Source organism: Ictalurus punctatus, chromosome 9, assembly GCF_001660625.3.
Source record: "Ictalurus punctatus breed USDA103 chromosome 9, Coco_2.0, whole genome shotgun sequence".
Classification (NCBI taxonomy): Eukaryota; Metazoa; Chordata; class Actinopteri; order Siluriformes; family Ictaluridae; genus Ictalurus; species Ictalurus punctatus.
Genome location: NC_030424.2, coordinates 19,677,464 through 19,695,000, shown reverse-complemented (window position 1 = coordinate 19,695,000; position 17,537 = coordinate 19,677,464). Strand labels below are relative to the sequence as shown.

Genomic DNA, 17,537 nt, shown 5'->3' with positions numbered 1-17,537 from the left:
TTATTAAGACAAGCCTATTGAAAAGATGAATAAATACAGCACAGCTTCAACTTCAAATAACCTTTGCAGTTTACAGCTGGGTTTGTCTGTCACATGCAGTACACTTTTTGCACAACATTAGGTGTATTTTCAACTGTAGCTTCCTTGTGTGTTGCGTGCACACAATACAGACTGTTTTTCCCCCTCTCACTTTCTCTAATTTTAGCCTTGGAACTTTTCTTTCATATTGAAATTAATCAAGAGCCTGGCTGTAATTGCAGAGTGCTGCTGTTTGCTGTCAACACACACCATCTTCGCTAGCAAGAATAAAGCTGTGTAGACCTGTTGAGCAAGCCTGTACTCAGCTGTTTGAATTTGCCTCATTATTTTTAGACGCTCATCACTTTGCAAATCAAAACCACGATATCTGTTAGCATGATGCACGATCCTCCCCTCACTAGATCTGTTATTGTTTTAAAATAAACACCCTGAAGGTATGTAGATATTAACTTGTAATATTAACTTGTACTACATTCAGATCCTTTTAGCCATGGTATCTGAGACATCACATTTCTGCTGATAACTATACTTTTAAAATGTCATCAGTATTTACTTAGAATAAATATTAATTGTGGGATTGGTATAATCCTTGCTTTAGATATTTCTTTGTTTTGTCGCTTTGACGAAATGCTTAAAAGCTATTGTTTGTATTTATATGTGTTATGTGAGGATGCATGTTTCTTTTTTGCTCCATCCCCAAAGGAAAAGCAGCAGTGTATCTGACATGCCCTTGGATAGATTTTAAAGGGCTCGGGCAATTAGGCCTGCTCCATGGTGCCCGTGTTGGGAGAGAGCCTTGTTATCTGGATGCTGTTGATTGCACTACACTGCTGCTGATTGTCCGTCATGTGAGGTTTACTCGGCCCTCACGCTGCTGGCCTTATTCAAGCAAACTCAGCTGCTCAATGTTCAGCTGCATTTTATCCTCTTTTAGTGACTGACTATAATCCTTTCCACCAAATAGCTTTCAAAGGCAAAGATAGAAAAATGTTACCACTTTGAAGTTGCAACCTAAAAAGATATTAAACAAAGCATATGTAATTTGTGTGTTGTGAGTGTCTTCTTTACCGTGTCCCAGTTTAGTTTGTGAGGTAATATACTGTAGCATTGTAGATCTATAGTGAAAACTAATGACAGTAACTTATATTATTCTTGTTTCGGTTTTGAAATGAATGAGGTTTAATGCGCTAGTGACCTCACTCTCAGAGATAGACTTACACTGCTCACCCCAGAGTGTTTTATTCCTCTTATGCCACAATAACTGACCAACAGTTTGATTATTATACCTCTGCCACTAGGTGTTTTCGGGTTGCCCGTCCGGGATTCTCGTTAGCGTGATATCTCAAGAACAAGTGGTTGAATGTTTATAGGATTATATGGAGTTAGCATTGTAACCAGCATATGAACTGAATAGGTTTTGGAATTGACCCAAACAGGGTCAAGGTCACACCAAGGTCAAATTCCTGGAATAGTTTTTCTTTAATAGCTTACTTCCTGTTTGTCATACAGAGATGTAAATGACAAACACGCATTCACGAACTCAAGGCCCATTTTCTGTGTATTATTCGTGCCAATCTGTTATGTTTCCCATCGGTCCATTTGTCTGTCCGTCCACCAGTCCATCGTTCTGAGATTCTGTCGTGCAGTATCTCAAGACTACAAGGTTGAATGATTGTAGAATTTATATTAATTGTTATTGTAACCAGCAGATAAACTGATTAGATGCTAGAATTGAGCCAAACAGGCTCAAGGTCACAGCAAGGTCAAGTGTTGGAAATACATATGGTCCTCCCTGTAAAGTATATTTTAAAGTTAATTGAGGCATACAAATTACTTCGAGGAAGGACTAGGCGTGTTGGCACTGGAGGCATCCCTTTCAACGTCATTGGTGCCGGATTCTGCTGGTTTTTTCATTAAAGAATAGAATGTCATTTAATGTTATGGAACATCTGCAGGACGAATTACTTTCAGTTGGCACTTACAATATCCAACAGCTAAAAACAGTTGTTCCCTCAGCAGCCTTTTTTAAAATCTCTAATAGGACATGAAACACACAGCTTGTCATGTTACCAAAAAAGCACAATGCTCTCCTGTGTCTGAAAAGGTATCCTTTTTAATTTAAGGAAAGGCTGGTAATTTAAGACTGTTTTTTTTAGAAATATAGAAGATATAAATCATGTCTAAACCACTCCAAAGTTATATATACCATTTCTACAGTAAGTGTTGCTCCTCCAGTCTAAAATGATGCCAGGAACAGATGCAGCTCGTTTCAGTTATTTCTGTAAAAGTTAAAAAATATATAAAAATGTCAGAGTGTAACAAACAGCTCAAACATAAATTGCACTCTTACAGAAATAAAAAAGAGAGGTATTTTCAATCATTTTGGACATCAAATTTAAAAAACCCACTTTGTTGCTGTGTAATATTTTAGACTGAAAATGTTGCATGTTTTTTTCAGCAGTAAAGGGTTTATCTCATTTAACTCTACTGCTGTCCTTTGATGCCTTTTCAACTTCATTTGCTTTTAGTGATTTAAATACTTATTGTTTCACATTATGTGGATTTTAGGAAAATCCCCACTGGATTAGAGATTTTTCATTAGAGATTCCATCAGCTCAGTCTGGTAAAATGATTTCAAATGAAGAGGCATTGTTGTCCTTGATTCGGTTTGTCTTAACATTTGGACTTTTTTCTTCTCCATTTTTGTGTTAGAACAGATGCATTGTTAGACAATAAATTTTTTAAACAATTATTAATATGTTGATTAATAATTTTTGCTGATATATCCTGCTCACAGAAATAATCATGAATCTGTATCTGCAGTCTGACTCACTTTATTAGCAGGGGTAATGTTTAAAAAATTTGGCCATGAGCAACACCACAGAAAAATAAAAATAATAATAATTTGTTTTGGTACAATGATGAAGTGGATACATTTATTACTCATACACTCACTTCTTATCGCAAGGCCATCGTTGGTCTTTTATTATTAGGGAGTTGCTTATCAGTGTTTCTTTTTTTTTTTTTTTTGTGACAGCACTGGTGGTGAAAAAGCATAATCTGACCTTTTGTTGCCTTTTATTCTGTCTTTATAGCCTGAGCACAATGCAATGTCTCCATTTACAGCACAAAAGGGGTGGAATAAAGATTCTCATTCTCTTTTGTCTGGTTCCCAGATTTTAATATATATATATATATATATATATATATATATATATATATATATATATATATATATATATATATATATATATATAAAATATATATATATATATATATATATATATATATATATATATATATATATATATATATATATATATATAAAATATATATTATAAAATATTCCAGGCTTTTATCAGTCTTTTCAGAAGCGTAGCATTGGTCAGATCTGATATCACCTCTCCTGACATATGACTATGAAAGGTTTCAGACACCCTGTGAATAGTCATGGAATAGTCAGTCAATGTGACTGCTCTGACTAAAAAAAGACCTTTTGAATGAGCGGTAGAGCACCAAGATTATGATGTAGGGGTGTGGGGAAACCCTTAACATTTTCACATTTTTGACTTTTCTATTTATAGTTCTGAAAACTACAGCTTTTCCTGAACTGCAGTATGTTTCTCTTTTCCACCATAAGTAATGTTATAGCATTTTTAAGTCTAAAGTTTCTTGTTTGGAATGAGTTCTCACAATGATTATCACATCATCCACATCAGCCTCCGTCTCATTCCCTTGAGGTAAACGTCATTCATGGCGTTTAAACACAAGCCTCATTACAGTCTGTTCACTCGACTGATCTCTGTTCACGCAAACATTGGGGAAATAATCACTGATTAATTCAGTCAGTTCTGTTCTGTTGGCCACATTACTTATTATTAAATGCCTCTTTGTTAGATATATTTGTTTACATATTTTAAAACCTTACACCCTGTCATCCACAGAGTGTGCATGCGCTCTTTTCTGTTTTGATGTTGATGTGACTTTGCAGAACATTTGGGACTCATTGTCAGATCAACACCGTACTTTACAAGAAACTCCATTTCCCAGAACACACCACAGCCTAGAAATATGGCCGACAGTGACTACACTTCCCAACACCCTCAGACTTTCGCTGTGTCCCAAATGATGTACTACACACTATGCACATACACTCTGTACTCTACCATCTAGTGTATGCATTTTATAAGGGTAGTAGCGTCTCAGATGGAACACTGATGGCTTTTTACTAACCAGAAGTATAAGCTGTTTCCCAGTCAATGGCAAATGGTGGCAAATGCATGTAATGCGACGCCACTAGTTTTCGCATGACAATGAATTTCACTGTATCCAGGTAACATAAAGAGTAGTGAAGAAGTTCATTTATGGAAGTTTTCACACTCCTCTTTTTGTTTTATTCTGAGCATATTTGTGCCACAGTGAGTGCCTGGTAACTCCGCCCCTTTGCGACCATTGAGTACATAGAGTGTCCAAGATTCCATACTTCGTTTTTTCAATTGAATAAGTGCAACATCCCAGGTACTATTTCTGCTACAAAATGGCATAGAATAGTGCATAAGTATACGAATGTACACCTGATTTCTAATCACACACACCGCAACACAATTAACTCAACACAGTACATAAGGATTCCAGCACATACAGTATTACAAATCCAGTCATCATTGTTTTAACACTTTAGGGCATGTTTCACTTGTATTTTAACCAAGCTTATTTTTTCAGGTGCTCGCCAGCTCCTGAGCAGAAGCGGGTCTTTTTTTGTCTTTTGGTGTGGGATGTCGCGCCACAGCCATCGTTTTGAACGGGACTTGCGGCCCGTCTGGGAACGCAGAGAACGCGGTGGCATCAGTAGTGGCTGCATCACGGCTAACGGCTGCGGCTCTACTGCCATCTCTGCCACCTCCATGACCAACAGCTCCAACAACCGTCCTGGCCTGCTGCCGCTGCCGGTCATGCCCTCTCTATTGCCCACGCCAGCCACTGGGGCAAACACCACCTGCAGCACAGAGCTGTCTGGCAAGCGTTTAGCTTCCACTTGCAGCACCTCCACCACTAAGGTAAAACTCATTCCACCCACACATTAGAGCCCCATAGCCTCACTAACAGTCTCTTCTGCTTCATGTAGGGTGTTAGCGATAGCTTGGGTAGTGTAATATCTGGGATATTTTCAGCAATTCCAAAAGAGGCAGCTGTAAATGCTTGCATGCGGCTGTGGTTTCAGCCATGGTTTAGACCATCAAGTCTCATTTCAACCAGTTTTCTCTTTATTTAGCTCCTTTTTTCATTTATGTATTATCTCTGCCTTAAAAGTGGAGCAGATTTAAAAAAAAATACCCACATGCTGTCTGTGTTTTTGTCACTTACCAGAGAAAGAGAAAAAAAAAAGATTAAAGCAGTAGCTGATCTTAGGGTCAATTTCTATCATCCATCATGAAAGACCTGGAGCCACCACCTTTCCCCACCATATTCCCACAAACGATATTTCCCTCCTCATATCTCCAGCATCCATCTCTGATAATGGACGGGAAGGGTGATTATTGATCCATGTCAAGAAGAAACCTCTCCACATTCTTTCAAATAGTGAAAGGGAGATGGTGGAGATGCACACAATTGCAGCTCCCAGGCCTCTAGATTAAGGACAGTGTGGGCTTTAATGTGTAATATATTCCTGCATTTTATATATTGTGTGTTTTCCCAAGGGTAATATATATTGCTGAATTTGGTACATTTGATTCCACAGATGAAGCAATAGATTAGAAATGCTGGCAGTATCACCAAAGAAATGAACGACAGTGCTGTCTTTTGTTTATTGTCTATGGCCACTTTAGCCACTTTATTTCTGAGGCTTATGTAACATAATGTGTTGTTTTTTGGGTTTTTTTGCGCATATATTTGCATTTGATCAGTGATGATACATATTCACTGTATGACATTTATTTGTTTTTCCACTCAACTGTATGTAAAATCTGGCACTCAAATTGCAAAGATGCTATTCAATTATCCCACAGGGGGTAAAATTGCATTGCTTGGCCACAGATGACCTTAACACTCAGTCATAATTAGGTTTTCAGATAGAAGTAGTTGTGTAATTTGATTATGTAAGAGCAAAGAATTATGCTTTTTCTGAGGAAGTGCCTGCAGTGTTGGGATGCTGTTATTTTGTTAGCATTGCTATCTTATAAGATTAAGATTAAAATGTCTCAGTTTGCCTCCAGTTAGCCTGCCATAACCTTACTCATAGCTCTGTTTATCACTGTTATGAGTGTGATACATTATTATCCACTTGCCCAAGGCTGTTTGTTTTTTTTTTTGTTGTTTTTTTTAAAAATAGGAATAATGTTAAAATGTTAATATTAAAAGCCCATTAAGGTAACTATTTACCTACCAGAAAGGGCGTATACATAGTATGGACATTGGGGGGTCCCCCAGCATCCAAAGTTTGATACTGAAAATTCGCATATTTAGAACATAGTTTTAGGATTACAATTACGGTTTGAATTCACGTGATTTCTGAGGGATAGAAGCTCCCACAGCATGGGGAAATTGTAGGGTGCTGTGGACATCCTGTGGGCAGATGTTTTCTCTGCTTCATAACCTACCATGAAACCTACCACACCAAGTAGAGGCGAGCTACGATGTGTGCAGGCAAACCACACACGCTAACATTTAATCAATCACGACTTCACAACAACAATCAATCACAACAAAATCAGAAAGGATGGCTAACTATGAAACTAAATTCAACACTATACATGTTGTAAATACAATTTCCCCACAGATGCTTCCAAGCAATGCTGTACTGCCTGCATTGTGACCAGGTACCATTATTTTCCCAGAAGAGCAATGACTGACTTAGATGATCATTTTAATTTGATAAACTGAATATTCTGATGGTGTAACTGGTGTCATTTATTATATTAATGTCATCATGCTGTTTAGCTTGCTATGTAATAAGTGTACAAAGTGTACAACAATATATAGTGGTAACCTGAGACGTTAGCTATGTAAAGGGTACTGGAGTTTTCTTTTCTTAATTCTAAAGACAAACTGCCATAACTAGTTCTGAATGGATAACTACAATATGGCCACAACTCAGACGTTAGTTCCATATCTGTCGTTGCCAAGCTAGCACATCTCAGCATTATGCTGAGCCTTATATTTGTAAAATCACTTGGTTGTCCTTAGCCCAAATGTAGTGTAAAGGAACGGAATGCTGTGCAACTTTCCTCATTTTCACTCGCATTTATAACAGTCTGTCACAATGTTAGGGTTCACAATGAACTCGGCGGGAGGATATGCAAGTGAATGTAATGTTAATGGTGAAAAACTGGAACTGACGTTAGCCTTGCCTACTTCGTGGGTGTGCAAATATCAAAAGTTAATTGACGTTCTTAAGAACAAACCAAGCCATGGTATGATGCCTTCTACACTAAGCTAAGGTTACCTACAATTTAGGTATCTAGTTTATGTAAGGTATTTAGTTACGTTAGGTATTTAGTTTAAGTAAGGTTACTTACTGTCTGAAAAAGCTTGTATGTTCTGCTGCACTTTTCTACACTTGGCTGCTGTCTCCATTTCTTACAGACTGAGCTGTTAAAATATATCAACCAACTTGTGTTGAGTATGGGCGCAACAAAGTGTACAACTGGAGGGGGGGCACACACCTATTTTCCTTAAGAAATGGAAATATATTCAAAAAGAATAGACATAAATAGAATAGGTAAGAAAAGACAGATCAGTTGGCAGGGTTCATTAAAGGGGGACATTTATATTATTGTACTGTATACTGGGGGGACAGATTGGTATTTCCTCAACACTGGGGGGGACACGACCCCCCCAAAGAATGTAGGTAAAAGTAAAAGTAGCGAGTTACTTCATCACAGTCCGTACAGGATTTTTGTTTTTTGTGCATTATTCCCCCACGGAAAACTGCCTGAATTGCTGAAATTGCAATTTCGAAATTGTTTTGCGATGTCTTTCGCAGTGATGTTTGTTGCAAAACGACACCTTTTAGCTGTACTCATGTTCGATGCACGTGAGTCGAAGAGGGCTTTGGCTGCATGCCCGTTTTGATGACGTCACATGACGCGTCCTGGCCCAATTCTGCGGTAATTTTGAAAAATTGCAAGCTCCTCTGAATATTGCAGCGTTCGCTTGATTTTGCTTTCATTTCTGTGATTGCAAAATCACAAAATCCTGGACAGACTGCTTCATCCATCCATCCAGCCAGCCAGGCATCCATCCATTTTCTGTACCGCTTATCCTTGAGCCTGGAGTCTATCCCCGGGGCATGAGGCGGGGGACACCCTGAATGGTGTGCCAAACCATTGCAGGGCAATCGCACATACACTCATACACCCATACTACGGACAATTTAGAGATGCCACTCAGCCTACAACGCATGGGGACTGGGGGATCCCGGAGTACCCCTGAAGCAAGGGGTGAACATGCAAACTCTGCACACATAGGACAGAGGCAAGACCCTCAACCCTGTAGATGCGAGCCCACCATGCTATTCACCGTGCCCAATCAGGGATGCATTTCCAAAAAAAAAAAAAAAACAAAGTCAAAGGAACATCACAAACCACCAAATTATAACATTAATTTATGCTCAGTGTTCTGTGTTAACAGTTTTAACATTAAACATTAATATTTTTTTGCCTGTCAGTTATACACATTGCATGTTACTGTTAGCTACACACCAAAAAAATGAACACCTTTTGAGATCTTGAATGCTGTTCTGCTATGAGGTGAAATCAGTGGTACTACTCCTGAGGTAGCGACTATGGTACTGTTCATTTCCAGTAGACATATGACTATGTGAGATGCTTTTGATAGGTTTGTTTTTATATATATAAAAAAAAAAATGTCATGGGAGGAACATAGACAGATATAACAGAGTAAAATACATTTTTGACCTCACAAATGAACTCGAGTAAGAGTACAAACGATCCTCTTTATAATGACTCTTAAAAGAACAATTCATTACAAAAGTAAATGTAGCATGTTACAGCCCACCTCTGCCAGTTACCCTAATTAAAGTGAAAGTAAATGATCATTCCATTCCATTCATTATCGTTTATGTTAACATGTTACTTAGACACAGGTTCTTTCAGTATTGGGCAGCTTTGCCACTTGCTACCGAGTCTCGACAGCATCTGTAGTCAATTCACGTTCACAACAGATTTAGTAAATAGATCCTGCAAGAGTGTATGTGTGAGAGAGTATTAGCATAGTCTTCCTCTCTCCCACTTTCGTGCTCTCTCTCTCACTCTCTCACTCTCTCTCTCTCTCTCTCACACACACACACACACACACACACACACACACACACACACACACACACACACACACACAGAGCTCCCATTTGATTTTCTCCCATGATCATCACTATCTTTTTTTGGACCACTCTCAAGATGCCTGAAGGTTTATCAAGTATCCTCAGTCTCTATCTACAGGCTGCCCTCTTTCTCCTCCTTCAGCTGCTCAGCTTCGCAGAACGTTTCATTTTGTCAGCAAAGTTCAGCCCCATTTAGATTTGTTAAAATGGCATTATGCAAAACTGTTAGAATATGCCAAAAAAACAGAGCCACATGAACTTGGAAATCATTTCCTACATGAAGAGAAGTAAAGAATTAAGGATCCTATGGGAAAATCATTCAAATATGTCATACAAATGTTGCACATCACTAGTCCTTATTACACTGGCTCATAGACAATGCTGTAATAAACAAAAAAGCCAACATTTTAACACTCAGTAATCTCCAGGATTATCTTTCTCTCATCTTCAGTAAGCACTTTATCCTAATCAGGGTTGCTGTGGATCTGGAGTCCTGGGAATGCTGGGTGTAAAGCAGGAATCCATCCTGGATGGGACACCATGAACACAGAAATTCCTACGTTGAGGAAATTTAGTGTAGCAAGTCCACCTCTCAACATGTACCAGGGAACCTGAACACAAGGAGAAAATGTGAAACTCCACACAGAGAGTAACTCAAGCTCAGGATTGAACCCACTGCACCACTATGCTGCCCCCAACCAGATTATACATGATTAAAATGAGAGTAAAAAATTAAAGTAAGCTACTGAGAACCTGCCTGTCAGTCTGCCAGTTAAAAGTGAAATGTTGAGATGTCGATCTCACAAGGTCAGTTTAGTGGTGGAAAGCTGTTCACTAAGTGATGCGAGAAACAGAACCCAATACATTTGATGTGACATGAACACGAAATCCATTCAAGAACAAAGCTACTACCTCAGTCCTCCCCGCTAGGAGTGGGCATAGAGAAACTAGGGGCCAGGAACGATTCCTATGAACCTCGAGCAACCACATTCTAAGGATGCTCGAACATGAAGGAGCAAAGCAACCATAGCCCCCCTAAGAGTCTGTGCTCATCCAGCTCTCCCAGGCTCTTCCTTCAGGAGCCAACAGAGCTGCCATGTAGAAAAGAACCCACTTTGTAACAGACCTCTTCACACATAGGCATCAATGTTCCCTCTTGATTTGTCAAAGTAGGCACATGCCCATGGCAGGGCTAAAGAGGAGGCTTCAATGCTGACAGCAAAGATAGGAATAGCAAATCAGAGCACTCTGCATTGGGGCTTTCTCAAAGGCAGACTGTGATCCTGGCCACAGTTGAGAAGATTAAAAGAATGGAAGACTGCCATCTCAAATCGAGATGGCTTATTTGACTCAAGGAAGGAGATCCTCCACACACATGTAGGGATGAGATTTAACTGCAGGCTGCAACCTGTACTGGCTCACTTTTACTGTGCAAACTGATTGCATCATATCATGATATACATGTCATTGTGACAGCGTTAAAGCATAGTACATTTCAATGAAGTACATGTGTTCAGAAAAAACAATGGCTGTATGAGTGTATGGATAATGAGGACAGTATACTGGGGAGAAGATAACTAACAATCTCATGAGTGCGGCTATACCGCCAAGATGCAGACGTTTAACCCTCCTATTATGTTGGGGAAAAAAGTTACATCCATTATGTTATGGGTCAAAATGACTTCCACAGTTTAAATGCACACAAAACAAACAGTTTAAAACAGTAAACCTTTATTATGGCTTGTCCGAGACAAGCTATAGAAGAAATATTTGCATATAAATTCATCACCCTAAAAAATTTCAAAGAGAAAAAGAGAGATTGACCAGTATTTTAGACATCTCAAATGTGGAAATGGTTGACCCATACCATAATAGGAGGGTTAAGTGATGTGCAAAACAGTGGTAAACAAAACCAGATATGTCTCTTAAGAGTCTTAAATGTTTTTCCTACAGTTCTGATACAAATAATTGTCTGAATGAATTCAGGATCAATAGTCAGTAATGAAAAAAATAATGCTGAATCTATGCACTGAACAGCCAGAACATTAAAACCACTGCCAGGTGATCTGAATAACATTGATTATCTTGTTACAATGGCACCTGGCAAGGGGTGAGATATTTTAGGCACTAAGTGAACAGTCAGTTCTGGAATTTGATGTGTTGGAAGTAGGATAAATGGCCAAGCATAAGGATCTGAGAGACTTTGACAAGGGCCAAATTGTGATGGCTAGATGACTGGGTCTCCAAAACGGCAGGTCTTGTGGGGTGTTCCTGGAATGCGGTGGTCCAAGGAAGGACAACCGGTGAACCGGCGAAAGGGTCATGGGTGCCCAAGACTCATTGATGCATGTGAGGAATGAAGGCTAGCCCGTCTGGTCCGATCCCACAGAAAAACTACTGTCGCACAAATTTCTGGCTATGATAGAAAGGTGTCAGAACACACAGTGCATCACAGCTTGCTGCATATGGGGCTGCATAGCTACAGACCAGACAGAGTGCCCATGCTTTGGAGCGTTTTGGCTATCATAGACGAAAATGAACTCTTCCACATTCCCTTTTCCTATTTGAATGGCTAGTGTTCTTTGTCTTTAAGGATTATTTTTGGATTGCATTAATATGAAGCGATTGTGATAAGCTAAAGTTTCACTAAATTTGTGTGCGCAATTGAATTAAATAAACGGTATAAACTTGGCCAAATTCAGATATAAATTTGCTGTAACTCACACCAGTTATACATTTTGAAGCCTGTCGATCGAGGTTCACATTAGTGAGTGTCCTTATATGTAAACTGACACAAATGCAGGAGCTCTCTTAGAATATGCATGTTTTTTCCGAACTAACTGGATTTTCCTAAGTTTCACACTTTTATTTCTTGTGTCATAAAAACCTTGAGAAACTACTTACTTTTCCTATTACAAGTATTATGTTCCAAATCATGTATTTTATTTATATATATATATATATATATATATATATATATATATATATATATATATATATATATATATATATATATTTAAAGAGTATTTTAAATGATAAATAAAAAGAAAAAGGAAGTACTTTCAGCACAAAAAAAGCTTTTTGAATAAAGTTTCGAAAATTTCAGCCCTGAAATGGAAGCAGGAACACATAGTCAATGATTTTTTTTTTTTTTTTTTTTTTTTTTTTTTTTTACCCCTGTTGAAAACCCATGGGCTGAATTTGAAACAGCATCAAACATAAGAATATATAAAGAAGTTTGAAATAGTTAGCATATGAAAGTGGTCTATCATCCCTCTGCAATTGTCTCCAGTGTTGTTAATCATTACAGGAATAGACTCAGTGCTGTAATTCTTACCGAGGGGCTTCACCACATATTACTTACTTGTGAGGGTGATCAATTTTGAATCTAGTGATGCAGAAAGAATTGCAGTGCCTAAAACATTGATGTTTAAATAAATGGAGTGTTAAAACAAGTACACAACGTTCCCTTCTGTTGAAGCTTAAATATCACTCATTCAGTGTGTTGTCTAGTTTATAGTTTGTGTTATGCATTTTTGCTCAGTTTGATGGTGTCATTTTTCTGCCTCTTGAGATAACTATTGGATGATGTAGCATGGCTGATTAGGATTTACTTAATCTTTATTATGGCTAATTGACTGCAATCTAATCTAAACCCATTCATGAAAATGTGAATCCGTTCAAAATTAGATTAATATCATTCCGCATCTGTGTGTGTATGCTTGTGTGTAGCCTAAAAATGTTTCTTGTCAAACATTTGCAAAGTATGAAATGGGATCTCTAATGAGACCTGACACAGATGTAAACACACACACACACACACACACACACACACACACACACACACACACACACACACATACTCTTTTAGTATGCAGGATGAAGAACAAAAAAAATAGGACTAGCAGTAGAATTCGGTAAGATCCCTCTCCTGAAATGAAATATTTACTATTTGCTTTTCTGAGCAGACTGCACTGAGAACAAGCAACTCAGCCACTAACCAACCACTAGTGAATTTCATTTTGATTTGTTTACACCTGGGGCAGATTTGAAAAGAGACCTCATATTCTTACATAAATGTTACATGAGAGTGTGTACATACACATTTTGATGGCAGATAGAAGTGTGTTTATACTAGGGTAATTGTGCATGGAATTATTTTGTTATGAAACAAGCACAAGATGAATTTTTCAGCAGTATTAATATGTCACTGTTGTTTCTCCTTAATAATAAATGGCAAGCATATGAGCTTATGAGAAAGCAGACGAACTGTAACCATAAAATTGAGAGAGCAGTAAAGTGGAATGTAGTCATTGCTTTACTGAGGGACAGTTTTGAAACACATTCAACCATAGGTACTGGCTATGGTGCAAAGCCTTTATAAAATTCTAGCAAACTTTTCAATTCTGCTTTTGCTTGCCACATTCACATGCGCTGTTATGAATGTATACATTACTACTATAGTGTAGTTAATATGCTTTATATGTATCACTAACATTATGATCACCCAGTACTTTACATCATACTTCTGTTTATTTATTACACCAGTTTGTTCCACAGGTTTGTCAATCAACCATTTTATATAACAAAAATATGATAATAAAATAAAAATCAGGCTTAATGTACTTTATTAGTCAGAAAATATTTCACACTCAATGAAGCCAGTTCTACAGTCAACTGCACAAGGCTACGCTGGGAAAAGTCTTTTTGTGTTATTTTCTTTTGCTTTAAAGGAGCATTAACAATTTTATATCACGTCGCATAAAGTGTAGAGGTGTGCGCGATCCCTAAGGAATTCCTCACGCAGTTATTTTTGGTGTTCTTTAAAGTGAAATAAACTTGAAATAAAATACTTACACTGTGGCTGTGAATTCCACTGTGACCAGTGGTATGTGAAAGAGCGCTTTCTAGGGGTGTAATGATACATTGTGACACAATGCACCGCAATGCAAAAATTTCACGATGTGCATTATAGGAATGCGCAATTCACATTATAGAAATGAGCATTCTATTAATTATACATGTGTATATACATGTATATAAATATACATGAATTGCACTGTTTGAACACCAGAGGTCCTGATCTGTGTACGACCCTTAAAACATATAGAGAGCACACAGAGCCCGATAGCTCCAGATTTCAACGACCAACACGCATTACAAGTTATATGATTATACAACCACATTATTACACTTAAAAGAGGTCCTCGGTAGCTTTTAAATGACACCAGTCTCAAACCTCTTTGAACGACACTCTTTGAGCGAAATTTTGCGGTTAAAATGATGCTCCAGGCGATGCTGCAGAATTTGTTTACCCCGGGTCAGAGACTTTCTTTATTTAATTAAATTTTGGGGAGAATTTCTAAATTTATTTATTTATTTTGAGTACATTTCATTTACAATATTAAACTTCTGTTCAGAGCAATTTTTGATTTATTTAGCTTTATACAGACAAAAATACACGTTGTTTTGCATTGTTTATGATTAAAACAGGAGTCTTTTCAGTACAGATTTTTTAATTTTTCATTAAAATTCCGCAAATCGAATTGAATCATGAGTTGTGAAGCCAGTATTGTGAATCGAATCGAATCATAACAGCCCTAGCGCTTTCGAAGCCGCGGCTTGCACATCAATATCCAGGTTCACTCAGCTAGTTTATTCAGATCAGCTGCGCATGCCTGCTCAAAGAGGTTGATCCAGATTGTTCTGGGAAGCTACTAAGGTTGGAGTAGAACAAGGTGAAAAACCTCTCAGATGTTGCCATAGGCATGGCATCCTCCATTCATCGTTAAGCTATAAGGAGATTATGTTCCTTGCTGCTGTGCTGTGCGCTCTCAATTTCAGAATTAATGCTTTTAACTGGACCGGCCAATTGTCCACACATGTTTAATGTACCAATTTATTTAATTTTGTTGTTAACACTATAGCCTAAAAAACATTGAAGCTGGAAATGTAATTTGTAGCCTGTACTGATGTGTTGTTTACTGCACAAATAAAACAACCTAAGAAAGTTTGTTTTTTTAAATCACATGCAGTTTTTGCTTTAACTAAGGAAATGGTGACTAGTCCACTCCTTTTTTTTTTAATTACTGGTCAACTACACTATATGGAAAAAATAGTACAGTATATGGACCCCTGACCATCACACCAATATATGAGTTTTGAACATCCCAGTCCAGATTTAGTCTGCCTTTCTATTATAATAACCTCCACTGTTCTGGGAAGGTTTTCCACTAGATTTTAGAATGTGGCTGTGGGGATTTGCTCATTCAACCACAAGATCATTATTGAGGCTCAAACTCTGTTTTCCAATTCATCCCAAAGGTCTTCAGTGGGGATGAAGTTTTTGTAGGCCACTCGAGTTCTTCCACTCCAACCTTGGCAAACCATGTCTTTATTGAGCTTGCGTTGTGCACAGGCACATTGTCATTATGGAACAAGTAGAAACCCCTTAGTTCCAGTGAAGAGAAATTGCAATGCTAGAGTATACAAAGACACTTGGTACAATTGTTTGCTTCCAACACTGTGACAAAAGTTTGGGAAAGAACCACATATGGATGTCCACAAAGATTTGGCCATATAGTGTAATGAAAATTAGTAGTTGCACATCTGCTACTGGATTATGTAAGTGAAGGTGTGGAATAGGTGGGTCAATGCAACCCATATTTTTTTTTTTAAATGTCATTTTGAAAATAGACTGAACAAACTGAGCAAGAAACTTTTAGCTGTTTATTATACCAAAAGCCCTCCAGCTAATTTACTGCAGGAAAAGAATAAAGCCCTTTTCATGTTATAGACACACATTAGAACCTTTACTGATGTTAGGAGATGCACTGAATATCGTCTTTGTTTGACAAAAGGCATATTGGGGTCATAAATGAACAAAATGTAACAGGAATTTTTAGCAGAACAGTAAAAATAGTTTATAATCTGTGTTATTGTATATACAAAAAGTATAATTATTGAATCCCTTAATTCCATGACCTGAATAATATAAAGTTATTATAGATTATAAGTAAAATGTTATATGATTTAAAAAGAAAAAATAAACTCCTCTGGCGATTTCCATGTTATCAGGTGCTTTAGACATTTTCCTAATTAACTGTCCTGGGCTCAAAGCTGTTAAATGTTTCAGGTTTATGTACAATAGATAACCAGGATAATGTCCACATTTAATTTGCACAATTTGATTTTCATGGAAAAATACCCAAGAGTAAAGAACATCTAACTATGCTGAGACAAGTTCATCAAGACATGTATCTTTATACATGCGACATAGACCTTTATGGATCAGTGACAGTTTATCTGCCGAAATCAATCAGTTTAGTTCTATTCAGAAGGAGCTGCACTCTTAATGGTTTTTCAGTTTGTCCTTCTGAGGGAATGGTTCTGTGTAGAACCCTGCAATAAGGAATTTCCATTTCAGAGAAAGTTTTAATAATAATAATTATAATAATAATAATAATAATAACTTTGGAACGCTAATAATTCCTAACTGGCCAAAGAACATTCGAGGAATTATTTTTTTCTAATCATGAAACTGAATCCACACTTGGGAGTTCACTTCTGATTTCCATTCATAATTTCTTTAGTTTTTGAAATAGCAGCACATTACATTAGCAGTGTTAGCTTTGTACATCATATGAAAGAATTAGGACCCGAAACCATGACTGATTGACCATGAGAAATTAATAATTTATGTTATTTTTAATCAAACCATTCGGTGTGTTTTTATCATTTGTTCAGGCTTTGAATTGTGCTTAGCCACCTGTACTGCAGCCTTTTTTATTTTTTATTTTATATATATTAGAGGTACTTTTACAATTCTCTGACATATGAAGTTGTCCTTTTTACTGAATCTTGTGTAAAGAATTGTGGATATCTTGAAAATAATCATTGCACTTAATAACCAGAAAATATAATGCCTTTTGTATTATTAAATTCATTTTCCTAACACCTTTACTACATGTTAGGGTTTTTAATTTTATTTGGAATGCAATAAACAAAATATTTGTATTTGTTCTATTTAATTTGTTTATTTTTCTTTATCACAGTATCACAGTGTTGCTGCTGGAGTTCAAACAATGCAATGCGTATTCATTATAATCAGTATATCAGTGGCTCATTATAACCATTAGCTGCTTTGCTATCTAAACTG

The 17,537-nt window shown here is 37.3% G+C and overlaps 1 protein-coding gene across 3 annotated transcripts in view; it reads left to right on the top strand.

Moving 5' to 3' along the window:
- Positions 1–17,537, top strand: part of LOC108269491 (kelch-like protein 29) — a 101,181-nt gene that overhangs the window by 24,168 nt on the left and 59,476 nt on the right. For all 3 annotated transcript variants that reach the window (XR_001813472.3, XM_017475418.3, XM_017475416.3), the window contains exon 3: positions 4,762–5,096. Coding sequence is in view for 2 of the 3 variants with exons in the window: in XM_017475418.3 (XP_017330907.1) it covers positions 4,815–5,096 (282 nt within the window). In the remaining variant the exon portion in view is untranslated. The remainder of the gene's footprint in view (positions 1–4,761; positions 5,097–17,537) is intronic.